General features: G+C 41.8%; 1 protein-coding gene across 1 annotated transcript in view; it reads left to right on the top strand.

Moving 5' to 3' along the window:
• The window catches only part of SLC12A3 (solute carrier family 12 member 3), a 36719-nt gene extending 18169 nt beyond the window's left edge, over positions 1-18550 (top strand). The window contains exons 14-26 of the mRNA XM_087940357.1: positions 1047-1202; positions 1298-1397; positions 1843-1954; positions 5330-5470; positions 7525-7631; positions 9346-9428; positions 10552-10620; positions 11832-11933; positions 12925-13036; positions 13174-13260; positions 14639-14774; positions 16223-16290; positions 18285-18550. Coding sequence (XP_087796483.1) covers positions 1047-1202; positions 1298-1397; positions 1843-1954; positions 5330-5470; positions 7525-7631; positions 9346-9428; positions 10552-10620; positions 11832-11933; positions 12925-13036; positions 13174-13260; positions 14639-14774; positions 16223-16290; positions 18285-18423 — 1412 coding nt within the window. The 3' untranslated portion in view covers positions 18424-18550. The remainder of the gene's footprint in view (positions 1-1046; positions 1203-1297; positions 1398-1842; positions 1955-5329; positions 5471-7524; positions 7632-9345; positions 9429-10551; positions 10621-11831; positions 11934-12924; positions 13037-13173; positions 13261-14638; positions 14775-16222; positions 16291-18284) is intronic.
• Positions 18551-23359: the final 4809 nt, after the last annotated feature.

Raw genomic sequence — 23359 nt, forward strand, 5'->3', positions numbered from 1 at the left:
GCAGTATGGCATGTTAACTCTGTTCACAGCCAGCAGTTTGACCCTGACTGGCTCAAGGTGAACTCAGCCTTCCATCCTTTCAAGGTTGGTGAAATGAGAACCCAGATAGTTGGGGGCAAAATGATGACTCTGTAAACACCTCAGAGAGGGTTGTAAACCACTGTGAAGTGGTATATAAAGTCTAAGTGCTATTGCTTGTGAAGGGAAGGAAGGAAGGAAGGAAGGAAGGAAGGAAGGAAGGAAGGAAGGAAGGAAGGAAGGAAGGAAGGAGGGAGGGAGGGAGGGAGGGAGGGAAGGAAGGAAGGAAGGAAGGAAGGAAGGAAGGAAGGAAGGAAGGAAGGAAGGAAGGAAGGAAGGAAGGAAGGGAAGGAAGGGAAGGAAGGAAAATGAAAAAGGAAGGAAGGGAAAACGAGGAGAAGAAAGGAAGCTGTGGTGGCACAATGGTTAGATTGCAGTATTGCAGGCTAATTCTGCCCACTGTCAGCAATTCGATCCTGACTGGCTCAAGGTTGACTCAGCCTTCCATCCTTCTGAGGTTGGTAAAATGAAGAACTAGATTGCTGGGGGCAATAGGCTGACATTTATAAACTACACAGAGAGGACTGTAAAGTACTATGAAGCGGTGTATAAGTCTAAGTGCTATTGCTATAGCCCTTCCTTCCTTCCTTCCTTCCTTCCTTCCTTCCTTCCTTCCTTCCTTCCTTCCTTCCTTCCTTCCTTCCTTCCTTCCTTCCTTCCTTCCTTCTTTCTTTCCTCTGTCCCTTCCTTTCCTTGGTGACACATGAGCTAGAATGCAGTATTGGAGGGTGATTCTGCCCACTGCCAACAGTTCTATCCTGACCATCTCAAGGTCGACTCAGCCTTCCATCCTTCCAAAGTTGGTAAAATGAGGACCCAGATTGTTGGGGGCAAGAGGCTGACTCTGTAAACAGCTTAGAGGGGGCTGTAAAAGAAATATGAAGGGGTATATTAGTCTAAGTGCTATTGCTATTTAGAGTATTTGAAGAATTGTTTAAAAGTGCCTATCAAGTATTTTTCCCCTTCAGGTTGGAGACCCTCCTTTAGGTATTATAGCAAGTGGGCAGCTCTGTTTGGGGCCATCATTTCTGTCATTATCATGTTCCTGCTAACCTGGTGGGCTGCCCTCATCGCTATTGGGGTTGTGGTGTTCTTGCTTGGATACGTTCTTTACAAGAAGCCTGGTATGTGCCTCCTATTTTTATATATATATATATAAATTAAAAAACTGCTCAATAAAACAATGAGCTGATCTGAGGTAATGTGTTTTCCCCCTCAGGCGTTAACTGGGGCTCATCTGTTCAAGCTGGTTCCTATAACATGGCGCTGAATTATTCTGTGAGTCTCAACGAGGTAGATGACCATATTAAAAATTACAGGTAAGGTTTTGTGAGCCACTGGGTTTCGATGGGCGACCCTGCCGGTGAGGTTAAGTGTACCTCCCCTGATCTCAAAAGTTTACCAAAATCAGCTTTCCCCTGCAAGAATCTTGGTGCTTGGTAGAAATCCCAAACTCCATTTTTCCCCCCATATCCATTGTTTGGCTACACAATTTGCCCGTGGTTCCATCCATCAGGAAGATCCATGATGGAAATTCAGATGCAACTATGTGAATGAGGACAAAACAAGGGCAAAGGGAGGCTGATGGACCTCTCCGCCTTGGCCTTCAGCTGAGAAAACCTGGACATTTGTACACCACTGGTAGCTGCTTGTTGCAATTGTCCTTCTTTGGTGCTTTCTGGAACCCAACAGCAGTCACATAGAAGGACTGGACCAGTTCCATGCAAATAGTTAAGTACTAATATCTCCTTGTTGTATCTTCAGGCCTCAATGCCTTGTCCTAACTGGTCCTCCCAACTTCCGCCCAGCCCTGGTTGATTTTGTGGGCACTTTTACGAAAAATTTGAGTCTGATGATCTGTGGGAATGTGTTGATCGTGAGTATTTGTTCCTACCAGATAACTCAGAAAGTGCAAGTCTCTGCTGTCTTTATCCATCTAATTTCCATTGTCTACCTACCTATTTTGTCTGTGTCCATCTGTCTGTCCATCCATCCAGCTCTCCAGCTATCTAGCTATTATCTCTCTCTTTCTCTCTCTCTCTCTCCTCCCTCCCTCCCTCCCTGCCCTCATAAAGGACAATATTTATAGCTTGGGGTTGAAATGAGGAGTCTTTGGTGCTTTTTGAGCTTGCTTTTTTTCTTGCAGACATTTAATTACCATCTGTCTGTCCTCTCTGTGTCTATCATCCTTCTCTTCCTCCTCCCATTTCCTCCCATTATGTTGTTCCTGCTCAAAATGCTTGCTCCCTCCTCCTCCTCCTCCTCCTCCTCCTCCTCTTTCTTCCCTGTCCCTTTCTTCTTCTTCTTCTTCTTCTTCTTCTTCTTCTTCTTCTTCTTCTTCTTCTTCTTCTTCTTCTTCTTCTTCTTCTTCTTCTTCTTCTTCTTCTTCTTCTTCTTCTTCTTCTTCTTCTTCTTCTTCTTCTTCTTCTTCTTCTTCTTCTTCTTCTTCTTCTTCTCTCCTCCTCCTCCTCCTCCTCCTCCTCCTCCTCTTTCTCTCTCTCTAATTTATCTTAACCGTCTCCATTCGTTCTTTTTAAAGAAAAAATTATTTCAGTTATCCACATTTTAAAAACATCTTTTTTTTAGTGAACAGCATGATTCCAGGTTTTTACATTTCCATACAAACATGATCTTGATTACATTTTCATCTTTCATATTTAGTTTCGTATCTTACCGTTACTTTACATATTTTCTCACATATTTTCCTCAAGCTTATTTTATAAATGTTCACTTCATTTCTTAACCCATTTCTTTTAACTTTAAATAAGTCTCATATCTTCATATTCATTGTATTTTGTACTTTTATTTACCAGGTTTGGAATTTCGTCACAAATTCTTAATTCATCAGTTCAAAAATTCCATTTCAATTCAAACATTTCAAAAAAAAAAAAAGTTTCCCACACAATTACCAATTGGAGGGTGCCACCCCTATACCTTACATATCATTTAATTAGTTCCCCTTTAAATCCCAGTAGTCATTTAATTTTTTAATTATCACCTTAAAAGTTAATAACCATAGTCTCCTAGCAACTACATAACATACATACCTTTTAAGTCAGATTCTGCATGGTACTTTCACCTTCAATTACATCAAAAACATTTATAATTTCCAAAAAAAAAGCTAATCTATTGAATTCCTCATAAAAACTGATATTGCTCATTACAACAATCCTCATAGTTCATTTCAACTAGATGCTATAAATTCATTAAACATAGTTAATAAACATCATAATTTCTTTAACCATCTCCATTCTTAAAGATGATTGCATCTGATCATAGAAGAAACGGGATATCTCAGTAACTGGTTTTTTTAGCTGCGTTTCCAATTCATCTGAAAAAGTCTAGCGGGACCTCAGCGCTGCTGAAGTCTCAAATTGGTGACTCCAGTGATGGAACGGATTGTGGCCCTTGGCTTCCTCCGACGCTTGAATGTTGGCTCGTGAGGAAAAGAAACAGCAGCCTTAATTTCAGCTGGGACATAATGCTCCCTTTGCTAAGGACCTGAAACTGCACCCAGCAGGCTTCAAGTAGCAAAAAGCAGCTTTTAAGGGCTGGCGGGTGTCCATCTCAACAGCTTCAGTGGCTTGCCTCCAAGCAAGATCCTTTGCTATCCAAACAGCAGGTTGCTAACCAATCAAATCTTCCCCTCCACCATTTATACAGTCAATGATCAAAAATCAGGAGGAATCTGGCTGTGAAAATGTGTGCCCTTTAATAAAATTAGTCTGAAAAAGTGCTATCAGAACTTCAGATCTGGAGTAGCAAAAGATTAACACAGCTATACCGGATCATCAAATGTATAGCCCCAAGTACTTCCCTTCGGCTTTCATGATAACTGCAGAGGCCAAGAGGAACACAAATTATGGCTGTGAAAGTGTGATAACAAAGCCAGCACTTGGCTTTCAACAACCGTTCTTCTGGAACAATCCCCAGCTAATTAAGCAAGAATGAATGAATGAATGAATGAATGACTGCTAGATTGGTTTTCATCTGCAGTTTGAATTGCCAGGATAAAAATAGACAATTTTGGAGATGAGAAAATGCAATCTTCGTAGGACATTCTGCTCTGGAGATGCGCCACCATTAATCAATCTTTCTTTTCTTTAACTTCTTGGGAAGGACAATATCAATAGGTAAATGTTTGAATCCTGTACATAATTAGGCCAGCAAAGTGCTTTTAAAAAAATACCAAGTAGCTAAGAGAGGCGTATAAATCTTAGTTTCGACAGGAAAGGCTATATGAGCAGGCTATTCTAGGTTGAGCCATTGCTGTAGAAACCAAAACTTTTTGTAGGAGAAAAACTGCCTTATCCCAATTTGCTTAATATAATCTCAGAATTGTTTACTTTAGCCCACTTTCTTGTGTAATAAAAAAGCAGATAATCCACTAAGCCACCGCTAAATTTATCATGGGTAACTATTAAACAAGCTTAGCATGTTGGAATACTTTTTAAAGTATGTTGTATGAACAAAGCCCATGAGTCTTTCTCTTGGACTCAGTGCTCGGGATTCATAGAAGCCCGTAGTTTGTTTAATGACATATTGCCTACGTCACAACTTACTGACTGAATTAGCACTTTACAGACTAGAATTACTGGACTGAAGCAAAACACTGATCCAAATTCAAACCATGTTCAGCTTCAACTTTATGTTAAATGCTTAGCTTGGTAGGAGCACCTAACAAATTTGGACCATTTCCTAACAACTAAACTGGGTTTTGAAACCCTGAAATTGATAGTTGGACTTTATGTGTGATGTAGCAATAGTAATAGCACTTATATACTGCTTTGCAATGCTTTACAGCTCTCTCTAAGTGGCTTACAGAGTCAGTATATTGCCCCCAACAATCTAGGTCCTCATTTTATCCACCCCAGAAGGATGGAAGGCTGAGTCAACCTTGAGCCAGTCAGGATCAAACTGCCAAATTGCTGGCAGCCGGCAGTCAGCAGAAGTATCTGCAGTATTGCACTCTAACCAAAGCACCACCATGGCTCTTCCATGTACCTAAAGAATAGAGCTCAATTGTGTGTTTGTGGTCACTCCCTTGGCTTTTCAACCCTGCAGTTGCAGATGGTCCTGCATAGATCACATTTCAATAGAAAACAAGATATGTAAAGCACTGATGATGTTAGCTAGCTGGGTAATGAAATGTCTGCAAGCAAAAACAACCAAGCTCAGAGAGCACTGAGAATACCACATTTCTTCTAGTCTTCCTGTAACGGTGACTCCTTCGTATGCTTCATTCCCACAGGGGCCCTGCAGACAAGCAAATGCTGAAGTGGGACTTGCTTCCAAAGGCCACATCAAATGGCTGACCAAACGAAAGATCAAAGCTTTCTACACAGGCATCTTAGCAGAGGACTTGAGAACTGGAGCACAAATCCTTATGCAGGTAAAATCAAGCTTGGAGTCTTGAGATGCTGATCACACCCAGGGCTACCTGAACTGCAATCACTTGCTTGAGGAATTCTTATGTGCTTTTTTAATAAAAACTTTGCTCTTATAATCTATACTAATTCTTGGGTCTTCCTACCATAGCTTGCACTATCCACTAAGCTAAGAATAGAATAGAAATAATAGAATATGACAGAATAAAACAGAATAGAAATAAGAGTAGGGTAGGGTAAAGTAGAGTAGAATAGAATAGAATAGAGCTGGAAGGGATCTTGGAGGTCATCTAGTCCAGGGGTCGCCAACCTTTTGGACCTCAGGACCACCAAACTCATAATTTTAAATCCCAGGGACCACTAACCAGTTCTGTGGGCATGGCCTAATTTGTGGGTGTGGCTTGGTGGTCATGTGATTGGCTGGGCATGGCTTGTATGTAAATATGATAAATATTTTTATAAATATTGAATTATTTTATTAAAAAAGAGCAACTTTTATCCAAAATCAGGCAAAGCAGGCAAGCAGATTGAGTTGCTCACAGAATCATTCAGTGATCTATCTATCTGCCATCAGCTACCTGAGTCTGTCAGATAAAATTTGCTTGCCGTGAGTCTGTGCTGAATAATACGAAGGGAGGTTCGACTGTGCTTAAAAGCAGAGCCGAAGATCTAAAGACTAGCTAGAAAGCAAGAAATCCAACCATTTCCTATTTCCTAGCTAATCTAAATTTCCCGGCACAGCAGAACAGCTGATGGTCAGAAAAAGAAAAAATAGCAACTTAGCAGGCAACTTTGCCGGGTAAGGAGTGAGTGGGCCGGGAGGGTTCCGGCGGGCCATGTGGGCAGCACAGCCTTGTGTTTCTGCGCAGTCTGGATTAATTGCTTTGGGGGGACTGCTCTGGGGGTGAGATTTCTCTGCGGCCCACCAAAATGTTCTCATGGCCCACCAGTGGGCCGCAGGGCACTGGTGGGCAACCCCTGTTCTAGTCCAGCCCCCTGCTCAATCAAGAGAACCTATACTATTTCAGACAAGTGACTGTCCAGTCTCTTCTTAAAAATTTCCAGTGATGGAGCAGCCACAATTTCTGGAGGCAGGTTGTTCCACTGGTTAATTGTCCTCACTGTTAGGAAGTTTCTCCTTAATCCCAGCTTGTTTCTCTTTGACTAGTTTCCAACTATTATTTCTTGTAAATAAATAATTTTTATTCGTTCCTTTGTTTAAAGTTATTATAGCCCCCCCCCCCCCTCCCATGTCACAGATGTTTTGACTGGCTCAATGGCCATGGATCACAGCCCCAAATTGCATCTTTGTGGAAAACAGCGCCCTGGCTCAATGGAATTTCCTCTGAAAGGGAGATGAGAAAGACCTCTAAAGTTCTCAATAACTAGTGGTGCAAAATCTGCAGGGATTCCTTCCTAGGCTATTAATAGAAGATGAAGTTTTACTCCCCTCTGGAAGGAGGTTTGCAATATGTATACATTCGAACTAGAGTGTCATGTATCATGTATCTGTGTCATGTATGTGTGTGTATGTGGCTATATGCAAAATGGTTTTCCTTTGAGAGCTGAATGCAGTGAAATTTCATTGTAATGTATTCTGATTAGTGTACATTTAAAATGACAATAAAGATTCTATTCTGTTCTATTCCATTCCATTCCATTCCATTCATTCATTATTCTATTCTATTCTATTCTATTCTATTATTCTATTCTATTCTATCTATTCTATTCTATTCTATTCTATTCCATTCCTCTATTCTATTCTATTCTATTCTATTCTATTCATTATTCTATTCTATTCTATTCCATTCCATTCCATTCCATTCCAGATTCTATTCTGTTCTATTCCATTCCATTCCATTCATTCATTATTCTATTCTATTCTATTCTATTCTATTCTATTCTATTCTGTTCTGTTCTGTTCTGTTCTGTTCTGTTCTGTTCCGTTCCATTCCATTCTTCCCTTCCCTTCCTTTCCCTTCCATTGTGAGCAGAGGGATTGGTAACAATGAATGTGGTCAATATTTTTACCCTAAAAGTCATTTTTTTCTTGATAAAGGCCTCAGGTCTTGGGAAAATGAAACCTAATATTCTTGTGCTTGGATATAAGAATAACTGGCAGGCAGCACATCCTCAGACAGTAGAAGAATATATTGGGATCCTGCAGTAAGTACAAATGGCCGTTGCCTTAAAAATCTCCTAAGCCATACTTCCTGAATCTCGTCTTCTCAAAAGGTCTTGAAGTCCCAGATGGTCTTCAGGAAAATGTTATAAATCTCTTGGAACTATCTTTGGTTGCATTCTCCCTGTCTGGATAACTTACTGGAGTAATGCACACCCTTGAAACTTAAATACTAAGCGGATTTTGCATCTGTCCAAAAATTGTACTATGGTTTTCAGCTCTTTAAATAAATCACAATACATTCCGACATGAGTAAATTGAGAGAAGATGCTATTAGAAAGGCATATTTGGCTTTCTTTCTTTCTTTCTTTCTTTCTTTCTTTCTTTCTTTCTTTCTTTCTTTCTTTCTTTCTTTCTTTCTTTGTTTCAAAATGAAGCTATATTTCAACTGTTCTTTGGAAAAAAAAACTCGGTAAAAAAGAATTGGATGGCCTTAAGAGTGCCTTCCTTTGAGAAAAAGATTTAGGGATAGACCAACCAACTTGTTCCATATTATCCTAGGTCAGGGGTCTTCAAACTTGATAGCTTTAAGAATTGTGGACTTCACAATTTAGAGGAATGGCAAAAATTATGGAGCACAAATTATAACAACAGCCTCGACGTATAAAGAAAATTTATACAAAAGGTTTTACCGATGGCACTTAGCCCCGGCAAGACTAGCCAAAATATACCCAAATACTAGCCCAAAATGCTGGAAATGCCAAAAAGTCAACGGTACCTTCTGCCATATGTGGTGGCTATGCCCCAAGGTCAAGATCTATTGGAACAAAATTAAAGATTGGATGCAAGGAATCACAGGACACGAAATTGAACTCAAACCAGAACTCTATTTATTGGGAATAATCAAAGACCAATACCGAAAAAAGATAAAATACATAATTTTACATATTCTAACAGCAGCCAGAATAGCTTATGCGCAAATGTGGAAAGGGCTTAATATTCCAACAGAAGACTTAGTTTTACAAAAAATAACAGACTGTGCAGAAATGGATATGCTTATGAAAGAAATGAAAGAAAAAGAGGAATCTAATTATTATTCAATTTGGCATAGATGGTACAAATGGTTAGAAAATAGGGATAAGGAATGAAAAGCAAAGATTACATAGAAGAATGCTCAAGAGAATGATATGTAGATATGTAAAATAGACAAAGACAGAGATTATTAATGACAAGTATAAATAAAGATAATAGATGTTTGTGATATACATGAATAGATGATAGATAATATAAGATAACATTGTATGACAATGTCAAATGCTGTTGAAAATGTAAATATGATTTGTACTGGTGGAAAAACAATAAAAACTAAAAAAAACAAACAATTCTAGGACTTCAACTCCTAGAATTCCTTCTTCAGTCATATTAGCTCAGGAATTCTGGGAGTTGAAGTCCACAAGTCTTAAACTTGCCAAGTTTGAAGACCCTCGATCTAGTCTATCTACCTTTCCTCTCTCTCTCTCTTTTTATCTATCTGTTCTACCTCTCTATCTATCTATTCTAGGGATCTTCAAACTCGACAGCTTTAAGACTTTGTGGGCGACAACTCCCAGAATTCCTCCTCTGGTCATGTTAGCTCAGGAATTCTGGGAGTTGAAGTCCACAAGTCTTAAACTTGCCAAGTTTGAAGACCCTTGTCCTAGATAAATCTCCCTCATGTTGACATTTGGGTTTGCTTTTTCCCCCTCCTCCCTGTTCCAGTGATGCTTTTGACTTCAAATATGGAGTATGCGTGATGCGCGTGAAGGAGGGACTCAATATTTCTCGGATCATGCAGGCTCACAGTGAGTTTCACCAGCACATTTCTCCAAGGATTGGGCAAGGAAGAGGGCCTGAACTGGTTCAGGTGCAGAAGCAGAGAAGTATCTTAGAAAGAGGCCCTTTTATACATTGATATGTCTTCATTTTTATGCTGCTTTGTAAGAGAAATTGCATTCAAACGACTCGGGTTTCCAAACCATCAAAATATCTTACACACTCTTTTTAGCAAAGGCAACGGTGTTGTGCATGTAAAAAAAAAAGTGGGGGGGTTGAGGGAAAAATGTCACTTTCAAAGCTTCAGACACCATCCTGACTTTTTTTGTGGATGCTGCTGTTAGGAAAATAAAGATAATGCAGGAAACAATGTTTTAATTTGCAGCAAGCTTTTACTTTTGTTTTTTAATGTAAAAAGTTGTATGGGGTAGGTAGAAAACCTGCTAGGCACCAAAGGAAATATCCTCAACCTGATTGATCTTCCTGGCCAGTGGGGGAAACTGCAAACACTAAGCCATTAACGTGGTTAGTTTGATTTCTAGTTAAGTTTTTTTTATCTAAATCAACGGGTTTAAATAAACAAAGGTTTGCTAAATGCACCCATCATTTCTGTGCAGTGGTGGTTGTAGCTGGATTAACACGCTGCACGACGGGCCCTAAAAACCAAGAATGACATGTGGAGTTACTTGGGAGTAGTTTTCTTCACCTACAGACAGAATCTTGCCAGACTAAAACAACTATTTCCATTACTGATAGATTCATTTATTAAACTTCTATGTCATCCATTTTACCAAGGTGACTCTAGATTCTCGAAATATTCTGGGAATCTCAGGGAGTAGCCATTTTAACCCTCTTTCTATCACTCCAACTTTCCACCCTGCCCTCTGGAATACAGCCCCTCCCTCCTGGGAATCCATACGATACTCCATTACACTGTACTAGACTTAATTTAATTTAGTGATCAAATCACAATTAACTGGGGGTACACATCATGCTAAACTATAATTTTTTGCACAATTACAATGGTTCGGTTCGCTCAACAGCCTAAGCCTAGATAAAACAATCCTCATTATGATTTGATGTGCCATATAAATGTTTGTTGTTCAGAGTATTAAGAATTTGTCTTGTTTATTGTCTTCTTTCTGTCTCCAGTTAATCCAGCTTTTGATCCAGCAGAAGTTCCTCAGAAAAACAGTGAAGTACCTGCTGTAACAGGCACATGTCAGTTCTGAAACGATACTTGACTGGGTTACTAACCAAATCCATTTCCTGGGTTCACATAATACACTGAATTATAATATTTGCCAAATGGGGTAGCTTTGCAGCAGACTTAACCATGTCTTACAGACAAAGACACAATGCTGTCCATGGGCTTAGAAGACCTTCTGCCAAACACAACTGAAGTTGTGGGAGCTTCATCACTGGAAGCCTTCAAGAAGAGACTGGACTGCTGTCTGTCAGAAATGGTGTAGGGTCTGCTGGGCAGGGGGCTGGACTAGATGACCTACAAGGTCCCTTCCAACCCTGTTAATCTGTCAAACAGATATCAACATCTCTCTGGCCAGCAGCTGTGGTCAAAGGAAATGTCACTGGGAAGCCTTGAAGGATGCTTCAGAAATTAGAATGGGTTTTAATCGTCTTTTGGTGTAAGCAGTAGTCTGACCTCTCATTTATGAGGAGAATTGGGACTCATTCCGCTTTCAGTCTCTGCAATCCCATAATAGCACTGACATTGTTAGAAAGATGACAAGACCTCAGGATTAGGAATGGCAAAGGCAACGTATAAATGAAACTCTGAGGAATGGTTGCCTTGTCTTTCTGGGAAGGGAAGGGAAATCCAACATCCAACGATCATCAACCAGTGGAATGGCTTGCCTTGAGAAGTTGTGTGGGACTTTTAAGAACAAAGGCATATTTGTCTTGAAAAGATATAGGTCCTCCTGCTCCAGCAGCGGGGCTGGACCAGATGGCCTCCAAGATCCCTTCTAACTCTGTTATTTTATGTTAAGAATGAAAAGAAGGGAAAGAAATGGAAAGGAGTAGATGAGTGAAGAAGGGAAGGGAACGGAAAGTTTGGAGGTAAAAATGCTGGTTCTCTAGAGAAGCCCCATTTTCAGGTGGTTGATTTTAAAGGAAATAAACTTTGCAATTTTGCTCTAACTTTGATAACAAAATAAGAAGAGATTATATCTCTCCTCTCTCTCTTCTTTCTCCTTCTCTCTCTCCTCTCCTCTCCTCTTTCTCTCTTTTCTCTTTTCTCTTCTCTTCTCTCTCTCCTCCTCCCCTCCTCTCCCCTTCCCCTTCCCTCCCCTCCTCTCCCCTCCCCTCCTCTCCTCTTATCCCCTCCTCTCCTCTTCTCCCCTCCTCTCCTCTCCTCTTCTCCCCTCCTCTCCCCTTTCTCCTTCTCTTTCTCCATCTTTCCCGCTTCCTAGTGGATCCTGATGCCTCAATGGCAGAACGACAGGCGAGCACAATTTTCCAGATGGATCATGGCAAGAAAACGATTGATATCTACTGGCTGTTTGATGATGGAGGTAAGGCTGGTTTTTCCTTCTCATGTAGGGCTCAAGAAGAAAACAAGCCTTGGGGGTTGCTAAATGTTTCTTTTTTTCCTGGATTTTCTAGCATTCTGGGTTGCAATTTAGTAGGTGAACCCAGCCAATGCTGCTCAACTGCCCGAACTCTGATTTCCTTTTTTTAAAAAATGCCAGCAGTGGCCTTGTTTCATTCCAGGAAATGGCCTCAGAACCATCCTCTAGTCTAGCCCCTTATTGAAGCTAACCTGAGTTCCTGAGATCTCATCATCTTACATTAGCTTGAGTTTTGGGAAGATGTTCTGACCCAGTTCCCCAAACACAACAAACCCTATGAAGTTAAATCAATGATCCCTTTATTAGGAACGTCAGCAGTGCCAAAAAGTTTCTCTCTTCACGCAGGCTAATAAGTCTGGCCAGCAGGGAAATGAACAGTTGTCTCCCACATCTATTCATCTCTGCCCCCTGCCTTTTATCCCCAGAGCTCGGGTGGGTTCTTCGCTAGCAGTGGTGGCTCTTCTGTCCCAAGGACCGGCCCATAGATTTCCACTGCTCTCCTCTCCTCTGCCCTCTGCGCATCTGTTCCGTCAGGCACTGGACCCAGCTATTCCTCCTCTTCCTCATCAGCCACCTCCAGACCTGGGGGCTGTTGATTCTCCATCTGAGGGATGATGGACAGCCCAGGCTCCGCCTCTCTCTCTCTCTCTCTCTGTCAGCTCTATTCCTCTTCCCCCTCGGAGCTCTCAGGTTGCCTTGATGCTGACCCTGACTCCCACTCCTCCTCCTCCTCCTCCTCTGATTCGGCTGCTGGAGGGACCAGAGGCCAATAGGCCACAACAGAAGGAATGGTTGGACTGGAAGACCTCCAGGGTCTCTTTCATCTCTATTATTCTGGGTTCTGGGTTCTAAGTAGGATTTAAATGCAACCAGGAGAAGGAAGGTGGGGGTGTGTGTTGGTTATTGAGATTCCTCTGTGGTTTTCCATCACCAGGTCTGACTCTTCTCATCCCTTACCTCCTTGGCCGCAAAAAGAGGTGGGGGAAATGCAAGATCCGAGTGTTTGTCGGTGGGCAGATCAACCGAATGGACGAAGAGCGGAAAGCGTGAGTTCCACCTGTAGAATTCAGGGCTGTTGTGCCCCAAATACACCATTTGCGTGGAGAAATGGAGTCGGGGAGCATCAAAACAGAGAAATGTATATTAGAAAGATGGTTGAAATAACTTTTTTCCCCTTCCTTAGGATTGTCTCTTTATTAAGCAAGTTTCGGCTTGGATTTCATGAGGTTCACGTCCTTCCAGATATTAACCAGAAACCCCGACCTGAACAGTAAAGCATTATTATTATTATTATCATCATTATTATTATCATCATCATCATCATTATTATTGTTGTTGTTGTTGTTATGCATTAATGTATGGGCCAATACTACAGCATCCCGCTGTAAAGCCTATTCCAGTTAAAAATGTATCTATCTATATACAGTAAATTACAACAGTTAGTAAGTGGGCATTCAATGAACCCAGCTTCCAACACTTTGCTTGTCAGAAGCTGGCTGGGAAGGTCATGATGATCACATGATCTTGGGAGGCTGCAACCATCATCAATACATGGCCAGTTGCCAAACGCCTGGATTCTGATTATGTGACCATGAAGATGCTGTGATGGCTGTAAGTGTAAGGACCAGCTGCAAGTCATTTTTTCAGCGCAGTTGCAAATTTTGAATGATCGCTAATTGAATGCTATAAGTAGAGGATGATCTCTATCTGGACTATTGTAGGAAATAAATTTGATTTAAAATATGAAAACAGATTGTCAATACAGGAGCAGCTAATCACTCTAAGCCAAGCCAGGTCTCATGATTAGTCCAAAGACCAGCCAGAATTCTTGTTCTTCCCATCTCTTCCATGGTTTTTCAGCTGGCCAATCAAAGTGAGGCCAACACCTGGGGGCCATTCCTACAAAGGCCACGCTCCGCAGCATTTGCTATCCAGAGGGCCCACCTTAGGACTATTAGACCTGGTTGAAAAGATCCAGATGAGATGAGATTCAGAAAATTAACCACAGCCATGTTAGTTTTTGGTGTTCCTGTATGGGTGTAGGAGAAGAACCTGGGAGTGGTGGAGTGAAAAGGGGGAATCAGCGTAGAATCCCTATGTAGCCACAAGAGGTGGTTGAAACTAATCCAAAGAGAGAAACAACCTGGAATTAGGGAGAAACGTCCTAAAAGTGAAGACAATTAACCAATTGAACAGCTTCCCTCCAGAAATCATGGGCTGGGTGAAATCACTGGAGGTTTTTAAGAAGAGACTAGACAGTCACTTACCTGAAATAATATAGGTTCTCCTGCTTGAGCAGAGGGCTGGACTAGAAGACCTCCAAGGGCCCTTCCAGCTCCTATTCTGTTCTGTTCCACTCCACTCCACTCCACTCCACTCTATTCCCTTTGAGTGCAGTTGACCCTTATCTAATTCCAGGTAGGTGCTAACAGTTAGTTGAGTAGATTCCTGTGCATAGGTTTTTAGCAATGAATCAGTTTAATTGAAACTTCATGGGTGGACCTGGTCTTGCATGCCTGACAATAGTCAAGAGTTAGTTCTTAAAATTGGCCGGATTCCTTTCTCTAGGCAGGTGTCCTCTTTTGGCTAAGACCAGGGCACGGATGAATTTGGTTCCCGATGAAAACTCACGCTAGTTTTGTTCCTAGTGTGAAGAGATTTGATGACTTAATTGCTCCGTTCAGACTGAACGATGGCTTCAAAGACAATGCGGTGGTGAATGAGATGCGTCATGGTTGCCCATGGAAAATTTCCGATGAAGAGGTTGCAAAAAACAAAGCTAAGGTTTGGATGACCTTCCCTGGGGTGGATTTCAGACATTGGGACAAGAAAAGGGAGCAAGTTGGGAGACCGAGGCCATCAGCGTCTCATCTCTTTCTAACTCCAGGTCTTTCAATCTGTCACCTTTGGTCAACCTGGTTAACCTGTCAGGGAAGTTTAGAAGTCCTTTTACATTATGTTGGAAGGGGAGTGGTGTGATGGCCTAGAGGTGGAGGTCTCGCCTCACAATCAGGAGGCTGTGAGTTCAATCCTAGGTAGAGGCAGATATTTCTCTTTCTCTGGGCACAGTGAGAATATATCAGCTGAACAAAACTCCGCATAGGTGACAGGAAGGGCATCCGGCCAATAAATACTCTGCTAGCTCCGTTCAATTGCCCAGATTCCACCTTGCAAGGGACTATGGGGTCATTAAAGGAAGATGATGATTTTGTTGGAAGGTGTTTTCAAGCCCACCTTCTTAGGGAAAGAATAAGAATATTATTCTAGTGTTGATGTGGAAATTCAACAGCCATTCTACCTCAGATCTGAACCGGATCAGCTTTCCAAACAGAATTGAAAGTTCCAGATCCAATGATTAAAGTTAACCCCACTTTTCTCAAGTCTGTTAGAATCAGACAGAAGAATCAGAACGACTGGATTTGACACGTCCAGCTGAAACTATGGATTCGGCTTGATTTTTGAAATGGATCGGAGCCATCCACGTATCCCTGGTTGTCCGTGGAAGCAGAGGGCTTGGGAAAAGAGCTAGAGGGAAAGAAAAGATTGGAAAAGGGATTCTGATTATGAGATCAGAATGCAAACCCTGTGACTTAATACATGCATTACAGACCCAGATTGGTGGGGCCGTTGTGAGCTTCTGGACCTCTGCCCATCCCTTTGTCCTTGTGATCCTGGTGAAATCTGGCTGGACTCCTTGCTTGCACCATTGGAGTTCAAGATGGAAGAGAACTTTGAACCTTCTATCTTGTGGTTTTTCTGGATGCCTCTGGATTGGCTGCTCTGTGACATAGAGTGCTAAATTGGAATTTTTGGCTTGATCTTGCCAGGTTCTTCTTAGATTTTATGGAGAACCTCCAAACTCATTCACAGAACATTTGATAGTAGGGAGTGGATTCTTGTTTGGGTCTCCAACAAAACAAAACAAAACAACCAACCCTTGAGTTTCTTTATATTTCTTTATGTGGTGGAACCACCAATGGAAGGTGGGAAGGTCCCAATAGATGGCATAAAAGATCTTTCAGCTTAGAGTCCATTCAAAAGAGAAAATGTTTGAGGTGAAACCCTTAATACCTGCCATTTCCCAAGAGAAGGCAGACAATCTGGTGAGATTCTTGGAAGCAGGTGGTCAACAATAGAGAAATTTACTTGACCCGTTGTCAGAGCTGTTCTGGTTGCTTGTACCTGACACTTTATATCTACCTGTGCTGAGCCTTTTCTGCCTTCTATTTCAGTCACTTCGACAGGTGAGAATGAATGAAATTTTGCTGGATTATTCTCGGGATGCTGCTCTTATTTTCATGTAAGTAAGAGAAGTCACCAATGAGCAAAATGTAAACCCTACTCGCTAGGAGTTGCTAGGGATGGAATCTGTGTAGGAAAAGCTGTTGGACAAGTGTGTTGGCTCAGTCTGGAAGTTGAGTCATGGCAACTAGACTTATTTTTTGTGAGCTTGAGATATTTTTGCTGCCCATGCAAACAGCTTCTTCAGTTTGAACAAATTAATAATTCCAATCACCATCACTCAATTTCCGGACAATTCTACCTGAATGACTGAGAATCTTCACTGACATATTGTCATGCACTTTAGAGAAGAAACCTTGAGACTTTGGAAATAGAAAGGCAACAAAGATGACTTCGGAGCTGGAGGTTAAAGTATACGGAGAATGGTTACATGAATTGAGGATATCTAATCTAATCAAAAGAAGGACTAAGGGAGACATGATAGCAGTCTTCCAATATTTGAGGGGCTCCTTCAAAGACAAGGGGGTCAAGCTATTTTTCAGAGCACCAGAAGGCAAGACAAGAAACAATGGATGGAAACTAACCAAGGAGAGAAGCAACCAAGAACTAAGGAGAAATTTCCTGACAGTGAGAGCAATTAATCAGTGGAACAGGTTGCCTCCAGAAGTTGTGGGTGCTCCATCACTGGAGGCTTTCAGAAAGAGATGGACAATCATTTATCTGAAATGGTCTAGGGTCTTCTGTCTTGGACTGGAAGACCTCCAAGGTTCCTTCCAACTCTATTATTCTATGTTCTATGGTGCAGAAATACCCCGAAGAATTTTAGGAGTTTGCAAATACCAACGCAATTTATTCCTCTACCCAACATTGTTCAGACTGAAGAAACTGCTGGGATGGGCAGTGAAACAACTCAAACCCACAAAAAAAAAATAGTTGAGTTGCGATGACTCAACTTCCAGACAAGTCTACCTGGATGACTAAGAATCTTTTTCAAGATGTGTTGGCTTAGGTTTGCCTTCTTTAATCTCTGGCCTCTCTCTCACCCCATCTTACATGTCCTGTTTTTAAGATTTGCAGATGTCACAACCACACTACTTGGAATACTTATTTCCAAAGAAAATGGAATAAGCATTCCAAAGAATTGTAAGAGATTAGAGAAGTGGCCAGAGAAAGCAAACACAATGACCTTTAATGCCCACATATACAAAATCCTTCATTGGGTTGCTTTTTTTTTAAATCTATGCAATATGGAAGGACTTGGTGGCTTAGTGGCTAAGATGCTGAGCTTGTCAGTCAGAAAGGTCGGCAGTTTGGTGGTTTGAATCCCTAGCACCGCATAAAGGAGTGAGCTCCCATTACTTGTTCCTTCTTCTGCCAACCCAGAAGTTCGAAAGCATGTAAAAAGTGCAAATAGAAAAATAGGGACCCCTTTGGTGGGAAGGGAACAGCATTCCATGTGCCTTCAGTGTTCAATCATGCTGGCCACATGACCACGGAGACGTCTTCGGACAGCGCTGGCTTTATAACAGAGATGAGCACCGCCCCCTAGAGCTGGAAATGACTAGCGCATAGGTGTAAGGGGAACCTTTACCTGTACTTTTTTATGCAATATGCAGATCAGGTCCAAGAGTAGTCCTTGGTAGTCCTTGTACAACAATTCATTTAGTGACCATTGGAAGATACAACATCACTGAAGAACGTGACTTATGACCGTTTTTCACCCTTACGATTGTTGCAGCATCCCCATAGTCACGTGACCACGATTCAGATGCTTGGCCACCGACTCATTTTTATGACTGTTGCAGAGTCCTGTGATCCCCTTTTGGTGACCTTACTACAAGCAAAGCCAATGCGAAAGCCAGATTCATTTAACAACGGCGTTACTAACCTAAGAACTGCAGTGAATCCCTTCACAGCTATAGCACAAAAAGCTGTACAAAGGGAGCAAAATGCCCTTAGCAAATCAGCAACAAAAATTGTGATTTCCATTAGGTTCAGGATAGACAAACACAAACTTGTTTTCTTTCTCCTGTTCCTTGTCATTTTTTTCAGAACTATGCCAGTTGGCCGAAAGGGATGTCCCAGTAGCCTGTACATGGCTTGGCTGGAGACCCTCTCGCAAGATCTCAGGTCTCCTGTGATCCTGATCAGAGGCAACCAGGAAAACGTCTTGACTTTTTACTGTCAGTAGGACCTTCTTGGGCCAGGAAGCATTGCAGCATGGAGAAGAAATTTCCAGTCGGATCCTGCATTGCTGATGAGCTATCAAGAGGCTCCATTGCAGGGATGAAGGCCAAGAATAAAAAGACCAATGGTGGAAAACAAATGTTGTTGGGTTGTAAGAATCTTCTTCTTCAGAACTCTTAAATGTTGCCAATATGGGCTGGGTTTCTTTCTTGTGCTGAATCATGGCTTGTTTAATCATGGATGGAAAAAGAAGCTGCAATTGGTTGGGTTCACACAATGTGCCACGTCATTAACTCTGAATGGTAGATTTGCTGGTCTCCCAAAGCAACCTAGGACAATGACTACATTTGAGTGAAATTGTCACTGTCATTTAATTAAAATTGACTACAGTGGCAATAGCAATAGCATTTAAACTTATATACCGCTTCACAGTGCTTTACAGTCCTCTCTAAGCGGTTTACAGAGTCAACATATTGCCACCAACAATTTGGGTCCTCATTTTACCCACCTTGGAAGGATGGAAGGCCGAGTCAACCTTGAGCCTGGTGAGATTCAAACTGTTAAATTGCAGTCAGCCGGCAGTCAGCAGAAGTAGCCTGCAGTACTGCGCTCTAACCACTGCATCACCAAGCCTTTTATAGCTGGAAGTTGAATATCTAATAAATACGATACATTGCTATCTGTTCACAAATCCTGCATATTCATCTTGAATACTGAATTAACCCATCCTCTAGATTCTTATACTAGGCCAAATCATAAAACAATTGAATGAGCTGGACTCATCCACCTATATAAGCCACCCAAGAAAAAATTAAGATTAAAATTCACCAAAGTTATTGTACGTATACATCAGTTCGTTCTTGATCTGACTTGTTAGAGCTTATGGTGCCTAAAGAGGACACTATTCTAGCGATTTTTAGAAACCAGAGGGATCTGATCCAGGCCTATTGATCTTCTGGTTGCATTTCTTTGCACCACACCACAATTTCTAGCGCAGAGTGTGAAACCACACTTTAAAGAGCAGTCAGGGTTGATCTTCTCTAAGGACTGACCGGTTGGATCGCCTTGCAGTCCAAGGGCCCCGCAGGAATCTTCTCCAGCACCACCGTTCAAAAGCCTCCATTCTTTGGCGCTCAGTCTTCCTTATGGTCCAACTTTCACAGCCACACATTACAGCCGGGGAAACCCCAAACAATATCGTTTCCAAAGATATTGCCCTATTTTTCCCATTGAGTTTGCAGCTCCTCAGTAAGCCAGCAGGGGGCAGCAGGTCCTAAAAGTTCAATATATTTTGTCCCTGACTCCAAAGACTCAGGCTTTCTCCATCAATCCCTCTTCAATGTTAGCGGATATTGCATTTCCAGCCTGAGTATATATGCACATTACATAGGCATTTGATTTGTCTGCCAGGTGAGAATAAGAAGGGCATTGGCTTTCTTTTGCCGGGAAAAAAACAACAACTTATAGCAAATGATATAAAATAATTAAAATGCCAGTGTTTGTGCAACACAACAGTAGGTTAAATAAATAGCAAATTAATGGAACCCCAACCGACCAGGTAAAAATATCTTGGGATGCAGTTCCAGGCTTCCTTATCTTGGAGGACACACATTTCTTATTAGACTTTGCCATTCTCTGGGAAGAGGCTCAAATGCTGGGGAAAATGGAAGAAAAACTACATATAGTTCTTGCTTAACAACACAAAGGTGCTTTTTTTTTAATGAGGCAACTGGACTTTCTGGTTTTTCTTTGAAGACGTTTTGCTTCTTCTTATTTTTATTATTTTCTATGAAGACGCTTTTTTAAGAGGCAAATGGATTTTCTGGATTTTCTGGATTTTCTTTGAAGACGTTTCACTTCTCATCCAAGAAGCTTCTTCACTTCACTTCTTCAATGAAGTGAAACGACTTCACAATTAAAACCAGAAAGTCCAGTTGCCTCCTGAAAAAGCACCTTTGGCACAACCAGGACCCGGAGGACTGAGAATCTCTACAAACACTTGTTTAACACGCCTAATTGGGACCAGCAACTAAGTGCTAAGCGAAGTGAATGCTAAGTGAGGACCTCAATCATGCTTTCTGGATGGAAAAAGACAAGACTAGTTAATTTCATTCTTTCGGCTTTTGTTTACCCATTGACCTCTCCTCTGTCCTCCAGAAGGCTCGTGTGCCTGGCTTGTTGCCTTGTACGACACAAAGCAATGCTTTTAAGAGATGAACAGATTAACAGAATGGGAAGGGACCTTGTAGGTCATCTAGTCCACCCCCCCGCCCCCGCCCAAGCAGGAGACCCTTCACCATTTCTGACAGATGGCAGTCCAGTCTCTTCTTTAAAGCCTCCAGTGGTGAAGCTCCCACAACTTCTGAAGGCAACTTCTGTTCCATTGGTTGATTCTCACTGTCAGAAAATTCCTCCTCATTTCCAGGTTGAATCTCTCCTTGTTCAGTTTCCATCCATTATTCCTTGTCTGGCCTTTGGATGCTTTGGAGAATAGCTTGACCCCCTCCTCCTCTCTGTGGCAGCTCCTCAGATACTGGAAGACTGCTGTCATGTCTCACCTGGTCCTTCTCTTCACTAGACTTAGCCATGCCCGGTTTCTGTAACCGTTCGTTGTATGTTTTAGCCTCCATTCCCCTAATCATCTTGGTTGCTCTTCTCTGCACTCTTTCTAGAGTCTCAACATCTTTCTTATTGTGTGGTGACCAAAACTGGATGCAATATTCTAGATGTGGTCTTACTCAGGTTTTATAGAGTAGTATTAGTACCTCCCTTGATCTTGATTGTATCCCTCTGTTCATGCAACTTAGGATTGCATTGGCTTTTTTGGCTGCCACTGCACACGGCTGGCTCATATTTAACTGGTTGTCCACTAAGATTCCAAGATCCTTCTCACAGCTACTGCTATTTTAACCAATGTGATCAAGCCACAACCCAGGGCCAGGAGCTGTAGATATGCTACACAAACAGCTTATTCTCTTAAAAAAATTTTTTCCCACTCTCTCCATCCTATGAAGAAGGATCAGGCTAAGGAGAGATTACCTGCAAAAACTTCTTGCTTCCCACCAAGCAGAGCAGCTTGTCTTCTGCCAGCTAGTTAGTGTTCAAATTTAAGTAACACTTAAAAAACAACAACAGCAATGGGAAACTTTAAATGCTGATGCCACAGTGTCTATGAAATATCTCAAGAAGGCAATTTACACTGAACGTGGAGCAGAAAAAAACCTTGCAAACTTAGCTTGCAACTGGAGTCGGGTAACCAAGTTCTGTAAATCATAGGGTTTTTTTTAATTATCATCTGTAGTTGGGGGGGTGGGGTGTTGGATGAAGGGAAGGGAAAGGAATGCAAACTGCATTTAATAAGAAAATGATGAATAAGGAGATACCTGTGAAGCCACATCAGAGGTATGACTAGGGCCAGGGATTCCTGTTTTTCAGGTATTTTTATTTGGCTATCATTTTACTAGATTGCCATTGTGCCCTCAAAGCCTTTAGCTAGCAGCAAACAGGCACCTGAGGGCAGAACAAAAAGTAAGGGACTGAAGATTATTAAAGAGAGATCCAATCTAGAATTAAGGAGAATTTCCTGAAAGTTAGAACAACTAATCAGTGGAATAGTTGGCTGCCAGAAGTTGTGGGTCCTCCATTGCTGGAGTTTTAAAGAAGATATCAGACAGATGTTTCTGCAGAATGGTATAAAGTCTCATGCTTGAGCCAGGGGTTTGACTAGAAGACCTCCAAGTTCCCTTCCAACTCTGTTATTCGATGTAATTCTGTGTAAATATTTAGTTAGCGAGTGGGTGAGCTAAACATTAGGACCCTGTTTTTCCTTGCTCCACAACATTTCCATTAAGCATTTCTGTGGAGGAAAAAAAAACCCACCTGAAAACCTCACATTAGCCTACATGAATGCAATGTAGGCTAAACATGGAGCAGAGAAAAATTTGTAAAATTGCCATACAACTGGTGTTGCGTAACCAGGCTGTGCAACTCAATAGAGTTGGATTTTGTAGCTGGGCCATTTAGGGGAAGGGATGAGAACCTCATGGAGTTAGAAAATGATGAAAAACGTGTCAAGCCACCCCACTCGGGCCCTGTGATTTCATATTTTTCACCTCTTTTTAAATTTTGCTCTAAAATCAGAGTTGTTATTGGGTCCATCAGATCAGTTCACAGGGAGGCTAACCACACTTTATCATGTGCTCTTTCCAACCCACAGTTTTGGAATCTTGCATCCAGTTTTGGTCCCCACCATATTAAAAAAGAAGTTGAGACTCTAGTGAGAGTGCAAAGCAGAGCAACCTTGAGGCTAAACCATACGGAGAACGGTTGCAGGAATTGGGTTTGGCTAGTCTAGTGAAAAGAAGGACTAGGGGTGACATGATAGCAGTCTTCCAATATCTCAGGGGCTGCCTCAAAGAAGAGGGAGTCAAGCTATTCTCCAAAGCACCTGAAGGCAGGACAAGAAGCGATGGATGGAAACTAATCAAGGAGAGAAGCAACCTGGAGTTAAGGAGAAACTTTCTAACAGTGAGGACAATCAATCAGTGAAACGGCTGGCCTTCTGAAGTTGTAGGAGCTCCATCCCTGGAGTTTTTTAAGAAGAGACTGGACAGTCACTTGTCTGAAATGGTATAAGGTCTCATGCTTGAGCAAGGGGCTGGACTAGAAGACCTCCAAGGTCCCTTCCAGCTCTTTTATTCTAACTAGGCTATGGTGAATGGGCATAATTCAAGGACCGCCTGTGGCCAGGATCATGAGAACTTTGTATGGTCACTGATAAATAAATCAAAGGGTACCTGTGTGGCCCTCCTGTTGACGAAAAGAAAGATTTTAATGGCAGGTAACCCAAACTTTCCTGTTTCTTAAAATGCAGGTTGTGAAACCTTGTTTCTGTTCAAAGTTTATCCTTCATCCTGACCTTAAAGATTTAATCTCTGGCT

Source organism: Pseudonaja textilis, chromosome 11, assembly GCF_049901715.1.
Source record: "Pseudonaja textilis isolate UNSWEBS1 chromosome 11, rPseTex1.2, whole genome shotgun sequence".
In the NCBI taxonomy this organism is placed as follows: domain Eukaryota; kingdom Metazoa; phylum Chordata; class Lepidosauria; order Squamata; family Elapidae; genus Pseudonaja; species Pseudonaja textilis.